At 45.0% G+C, this 6675-nt stretch overlaps 1 protein-coding gene across 1 annotated transcript; it reads left to right on the top strand.

Annotated features, from left to right (window-relative positions):
* The first annotated feature begins 440 nt into the window (after positions 1-440).
* LOC134863093 (uncharacterized) lies at positions 441-5982 on the top strand. The gene is made up of 7 exons (XM_063881364.1): positions 441-1257; positions 1353-1394; positions 1704-1751; positions 1954-2007; positions 2266-2878; positions 3003-3089; positions 5910-5982. The coding sequence occupies exons 1-7, from the start codon at positions 1164-1166 to the stop codon at positions 5980-5982; spliced, it is 1011 nt and encodes a 336-aa protein (XP_063737434.1). The 5' UTR covers positions 441-1163.
* Positions 5983-6675: the final 693 nt, after the last annotated feature.

Genomic DNA, 6675 nt, shown 5'->3' with positions numbered 1-6675 from the left:
ACAGAAGCGGCTTTCCACAGAGGGCTTTCTTAACCCTCTCAAACGCCAGCTGACATTGCTCCGTCCACTGGACCGGATCTGAAGCACCCTTTCGGGTCAGGTCGGTCAGAGGGCTGGTCAGCTCCGAAAAGGCGGGGATGAACCGCCTGTAGTAACCGGCCAGCCCCACGAACCTCCTGACCTCTTTTTTCGTCTTGGGCACCGGACAGGCAGAAATGGCGGCAGTTTTCTCTATCTGTGGCCGCACCTGCCCGCCGCCCAAGTGGTACCCCAGATACCGTACCTCCCTCCGCCCAACCGCACGCTTCTTTGGGTTGGCCGTGAGCCCCGCCTGCCTCAGGGACTCGAGCACTGCCCCCACCTGCTGCATATCGTCGCTGTCAGATGAAAACCTCGTATGTCCATTTTTGCCGATTTTGAGATTTTACGATGGATACAATGTCCAGGTTCATTTCCGTATACAGTATGCGTCATGTACCTAAGTGACCAATGAAAAGTTGTGAAATCATGTCATCTGATTTTCAAGTATATCCATTTGGTGTCAAAGCTGTCAATCACGCCGCGTATCTCCCGCTCTGTGGAGCCATCTCAGCTGTCTCGTGTCATCTCATTAGCGTCTCTGGAAGCGCATCATCGGGTAGCTGAATAACACTTTGAAGGTAAGGTATTTCGTTTTTTTGTCAACTGTACTCAAGTTTAATCTAGTTGCAATATATTCACAACTGTTATTTACCGGTAGGCCTAAATTATCTAGATTAAGTAATTGTCATCTAATATTTTTATTGTGAACCTGGCTGACGACGAACGTAAATGTAGTAGGCTAGGCTAAACTCTCCAGAGGCTAGCCTACTTCTCCACAGATTAGCTTGCTTGCTGCTTGCTAGTTGGTAAATAAACTCAGTGACATTGATACGATTCAAACAAATATGTTTTTTTCCAGAGTTTAAGTGATGAAATTATAGACTGTAATGTTACTATCGTGATTGTCACTAGAACATGCCTCACTCGTACCGCTTGGTAGAGGCTGAGCATTTCCAACACTATACCCAACTTGCTACGATTTCATTTGCGGAGATGTTAACGCACGGATTTCCGAAGTGAAGCTATGTTGACAGGGCATAGCGCTACATTTTTTCTGATATGGTTTTCTCCCTTCCTTCAGGATGTCTTTCTCTGTTAAGGAGCTGTGTGAAATGGTCAATGTCAGCTATGATAGGGAACTTGAGGCGAACGTGAGGGTCAGCAATGAGGAGGAAGGTCTGTAGGAAACTAGAATTGAGTCAGCCAGACAGGAAAGTCTACACTGTAGGCTATTCATTACTCTAAATGGTTTCCCTCTCTGTCATTCTTAGATTCAGTTGAAAGTGACGGTGGAGATACAGCTGCCAATGAGGGTAAGTACTTTAGGCTTAAATTATTTTTTCTCCCAGTAGCAGCTACCTACTATTCTGCAACCCAAAGCATATTGATGTGTTGCACATTAAGATGAAAGCCTGCCACACTTGTTGTTCTGATTCCCTTGATCAAGGAAGGAATCCAAATACTAACTCATCAAGTTGTATGTAGCTAAATTAAAAATGATTACTCATAGAGAATTCAAAATGAATAGTTACTGTACGTTTGCTGGTCAAAGCTAATGATGCAAGCTCAGTTCTGAATTATTCAAGCATTGTAGTGTGCTGAATGTATTTGATTGTTGTTAGATTCTCTGGAAAGTGATAATGACAATCTCACTGAAAGTGACAGTGAGGGTAAGTATCTTATTATTCTCATTCTCAGATTAGGCTAAACTACAGCCTCCACCTCACATTGGTTTGACAGACTAAAGCCCATTACTAATTACAAATCTAGTGTATTTAATCAATTATGAGTCAAAATGAATGCAATCTTATATCAGAATGATGTCATAAGTACATTTGTTGTACTAAATGTGTTCCTCTATATTGCTCTAAGACTCACTTGAACACGATCCTGAAAATGACCCGGATTACACACCTGTCAATGAAGGTGAGTAACTTATTGTCAATTTGTTTTTTTACATTTCTGTAAGCTACTAATGGGCTCAGCCACATGCACACACGCACACACACACACACACACACACACACACACACACACACACACACACACACACCACAGCAAATGCCAAACTTTAATGCATGCCTACACACTGACACACATACTCCCACATGCTAAGAAACCATGTAAGAGAAATGTGAATTTGTGAAACATGTTTTCTTTTGTTTTTCTTTTAATCATATGAAGATGCTGTTGCTGTTGACCGGGGAAGGTCAAGGAAGAGGGCCAACCCAGACGCTTGGAAGGGTAACATCCAGAAAAGGAGAAGAATGAGGGGCCAATCATATCTTGGACGGAAAAAAAATGAATTCATCAACAAAGAAGAACGAAAAATGGAGGGGCGGTGCCTGGCTGAGTCCTGCCAGAAATCCAGCAAACTACACTGCACCGAAATCGATGAAGGGAAGAGGGAAGAAATATTCAAGTATTTTTGGGGGAAATTGGACTGGAAAGAAAGGAAAATCTACGTGAAGTCACTGGCGGAGGTTAGTGATGTCAAGCGGCGCCGGACAGAAGCGGTTCAGTCTCGGAGGTCAGCATCTCTCTGTTGTTTTTTATGTGTTGATGGTAGAAGGCTCAGAGTTTGTCAGCGGATGTTCCTGTCAACCCTTGGCATCAAGCAGTGGAGTTTTCTAAAATGGGTTGGAAGAAGAGAGGAAAGTCCTGAGAAGACGGCAAGAGTGAGGGTGAGGACAGAGGAGCGGGACTTCCTAAAGTCCTTTCTTCTTGATCTGCCGAAAGTACCATCGCACTACTGTAGGTCCTCCTCTTCCAAGATGTACCTGGAGCCGTTATTCAGGTCAATTAATCATCTCCACTCACAATATAAGCAAACATGTGCAGCCAACGGCATCCAGCCTCTTTCAAGACAAGTGTTCAGTAACACCTTTAAGGAATTAAATCTGTCATTGTTCCATCCAAAGAAAGATCAATGTGACACTTGCTGTGCCTTCAAAGCCGGTAACATCGAGGCTGCTGTGTGGGAGGAACACTGCGTTAAGAAGGACGAGGCACGAGCAGAAAAGGAAAGCGACAAACAACTTGCAAATAACACCACCTTGGTTGCATGCATGGATCTGCAGGGCCTTCTCCTCTGCCCAAAGCTTCAAGCGTCTGCCCTCTACTTCAAAATGAAGCTCGGTGTCCATAATTTTACCATCTACAATATGGCATCACATGAAGCGACAAATTACCTTTGGCATGAGGGTGAGGGGGGGGTCTCTGCCAATGAGTTTGCCTCCTGCATTGTGGACTATCTTGAAACACACCCCACTTACACTGAATTCATTCTTTGGAGTGATGGGTGTGGTTATCAAAACCGAAACCTGGTCCTGAGCAATGCCCTCTTGAAGTTTGCCACTGAAAGAAAAAAGCAAGTGACGCAGAAGTACCTTCAAAGAGGCCACACACAGATGGAATGTGACTCGGTGCACAGTGTGATTGACAGAAAATTGAGGAACCGAGATGTACATGTTCCAGCTGAGTATGCTGCAGTCATTCGGGGAGCTCGTTCAAGTCCAAAACCATACGAGCTGAAGTATGTTGATTACAGCTTTTTCCAAGACTTCAGCAAAGTGAACATCTGCAAGTCAATTCGACCTGGTAGCAAAGTTGGCGATCCTACGGTGCATGACCTCCGAGCAGTCAGGTTTGTACATACTACTTTTTCATACATGAAACATTAGCCATATCATATTAAAATATTTTGTTTTAAAAATCTAAACTTGCTTTTGGTTCCCTCCTTTCTCTGTTCCCCAACACCCCTCTTTTCTTTCATCTCTCTATTAGATACAATGTGGATGGCAGTATGGAGTTCAAATTACTCCACTCCGACAACTGGCAACCCTTCACATCCCCATCCCTGAGGAAGACGTGTGTCAGCGTGGCCCCACTCTATACATCCCCCCAGAAAATTAAAGCACTGAAGTTCAAGCACCTTCAAGAACTGAAACATGTCTTACCGAAGGACTTTCATCCATTTTACGATGCACTTGACCATGAATGATGGTCAGCTCAACAAACAATTAACATACACACCACTATTGAACGTTATTTATGTATTTATTTATTTATTGATAAAAGCAAGTGTGGTTTTTCTGACTACCTAGATAAATGTGTTATTGATTAATGAAATGTTAATAAATAGAACAAGTTATTGTTTATGTGCATGTTTCAAATGACTTGGTTTTATCTGTTGAACTCTTGGAATTCCTATCTGCTAATCTGACAGGAAAGACATGATTAAAATCTTGCATTTAGGCAAGTTGCTATTTTATAATTCCACCTGTAGTAGCAGTAGTGAGCCTAATTAGTCGTGCTTGAATCACCTGAAGAAGAAAAGGGAATAAACAGGAACGGGCTAACTGGAGTTTAGTGAAATGGCAGCTTCATTTTTCATTTTCTTTTCTGCAATACAGTGCCAAATAAATATCATTTTGATGATAGCCTGGTGAGACAATAGCTTTCCTTTACAGTAGGCCTAACTTTATCGCTAGAAAAAGTTTTCCCCTTGTCGCCTGAGACGTAGGTCTAGGAGTGGAGGAGTGACGTTAGACCTACCGTAATTCGTTTTTTTGGCACGGTAGGTCTCGTTACAACCTCTGTCTAGCTTGTTAGCGTACTGATTCATTATCCCATAGTTAGCAGGAGACATAATTATGAAGGGACAATGAATCAGTTCACTGATTTTCATACTGACAAGATAAATAGGCTATGCTCAGTTTATTAAATAGCCTTAGGTTGGACGTAGGCTATTTAATAAACTTAGTGTAGCCTATTCATCTGTCAGTATGAAACGCGACTTGCCCATTCATGATCGGAAGAACGCGTATCGACCACCGTTACTGTAAAATATGCACGTATATCCATTTAAACTAGATTTTGGTAAAATGTGAACTATACCTTCACACTGTCAATATTACGATTATAATTAAAGATGACATACCAAGTATGACAACGCTACGTTTAACTGCTTTGAAATTAGGGTGTTTTTTTCATTTCCTGAAAAGTAACCGTTTTGGATGTACGTGAGTTTCATCGGACAGCGACGATATGCTGCCCCCATGTCTCACTGTGGATGATGACATCATCCAAGTAAGCAGCAGCATATGCAGAGTGGGGACGCAGCACTCGGTCCATGAGCCGTTGGAAGGTGGCTGGAGCCCCGAACAACCCGAAAGGAAGTGTGACAAACTGGTACAAACCGTACGGAGTGGAGAAGGCCGTTTTTTCCTTCGACTCTGGAGAAAGGGGAATCTGCCAGTAGCCCTTGGTTAAATCCAGTGTCGTATAAAAACGAGCAGTGCCTAGCCGGTCCAGGAGTTCGTCGACCCGGGGCATTGGATAAGCATCGAATTTGGACACCTCGTTAACCCTGCGGTAGTCCACACAGAACCGGATTGACCCGTCCGGCTTATGTACCAGCACGACAGGGCAACACCAGTCACTGGTGGACTCTTCTATTACTCCCATCTCTAGCATAGCCTGAAGCTCCGCCTGAACAATTTTCCTCTTGTGTTCAGGCAGCCGATAGGGCCGTGAACGATTGGCCACGCCCGGGGGCGTTTCTATGCGGTGGTTTATGAGAGAGGTACGCCCTGGCAGCGGGGAGAACACGTCGGCAAACCGCCCTTGCAACGCGGCAACGTCTGCCACCTGACCGGGTGAGAGATGGTCGCCGCAACAGACCGGGGCTAATTCGGTGTTAATAATGACCTCCGGTCCCAACTCATCTCTCTCTATCACCGTGGTGGCCAGAGAAGCAGACGCCACTTCCCTCCATGTTTTAAGGAGGTTTACGTGGTAGATCTGTGTTGCTCCCCCCCTGTCAGAACGCACCAGCTCATAATCTACGTCCCCCACTCGTCGTGTGACCACGAAGGGCCCTTGCCACTTGGCGAGTAATTTGGAGCTGGAAGTTGGGAGTAACACAAGTACTTTATCTCCCGGTGAAAATTGTCTCAGTTTCGACCCTCTGTTGTACAGGCGCTGCTGACGTTCCTGAGCCTGCAGCAAATTCTCCCGTGATAACTGCCCCAGTGAATGGAGTTTTGCTCGCAGGTCCATAACGTACTGAATTTCGTTTTTACTTGTGCTCGGACCCTCCTCCCAGTTTTCTTTAAATAGGTCCAAAACACCCCGTGGCTTCCTGCCAAACAGCAGTTCAAAGGGAGAAAATCCCGTGGAGGACTGAGGCACCTCCCGCACTGCAAACAACAGAGGGTCTAGCCATTTATCCCAATTACGGCTATCCTCGTGAACGAACTTACGAACCATGTTCTTTAGCGTTTTGTTAAACCGCTCCACCAGGCCATCGGTCTGTGGATGGTAAACACTAGTCCGGATCGAGCGGACGCCCAACAGTTCATACAGCTCGCGTAGTGTGCGTGACATAAATGACGTGCCCTGGTCAGTCAGGATCTCTTTCGGGATCCCGACTCGGGAGATTATATGAAACAGTGCCTGTGCAACGCTCTTTGCAGAGATATTGCGCAACGGCACTGCCTCGGGATATCGTGTTGCATAATCCACTAGGACGAGTACAAAGCGATATCCCCGTGCACTCCGGTCTAATGGCCCGATGAGGTCCATACCAAC

Source organism: Eleginops maclovinus, chromosome 4 (genome assembly GCF_036324505.1).
Source record: "Eleginops maclovinus isolate JMC-PN-2008 ecotype Puerto Natales chromosome 4, JC_Emac_rtc_rv5, whole genome shotgun sequence".
NCBI lineage: Eukaryota > Metazoa > Chordata > Actinopteri > Perciformes > Eleginopidae > Eleginops > Eleginops maclovinus.
This window is presented reverse-complemented; position numbering and strand designations above follow the sequence as displayed.

Excerpts from the sequence above, each read along its gene's own strand:
- LOC134863093 (XM_063881364.1), top strand. The coding sequence starts at position 1,164 with ATGTCTTTCTCTGTTAAGGAGCTGTGTGAAATGGTCAATGTCAGCTAT. Across the intron at positions 1,258-1,352 it reads GGTCAGCAATGAGGAGGAAG|ATTCAGTTGAAAGTGACGGT; the intron begins GTCTGTAGGAAA and ends TGTCATTCTTAG. Across the intron at positions 2,008-2,265 it reads TTACACACCTGTCAATGAAG|ATGCTGTTGCTGTTGACCGG; the intron begins GTGAGTAACTTA and ends AATCATATGAAG.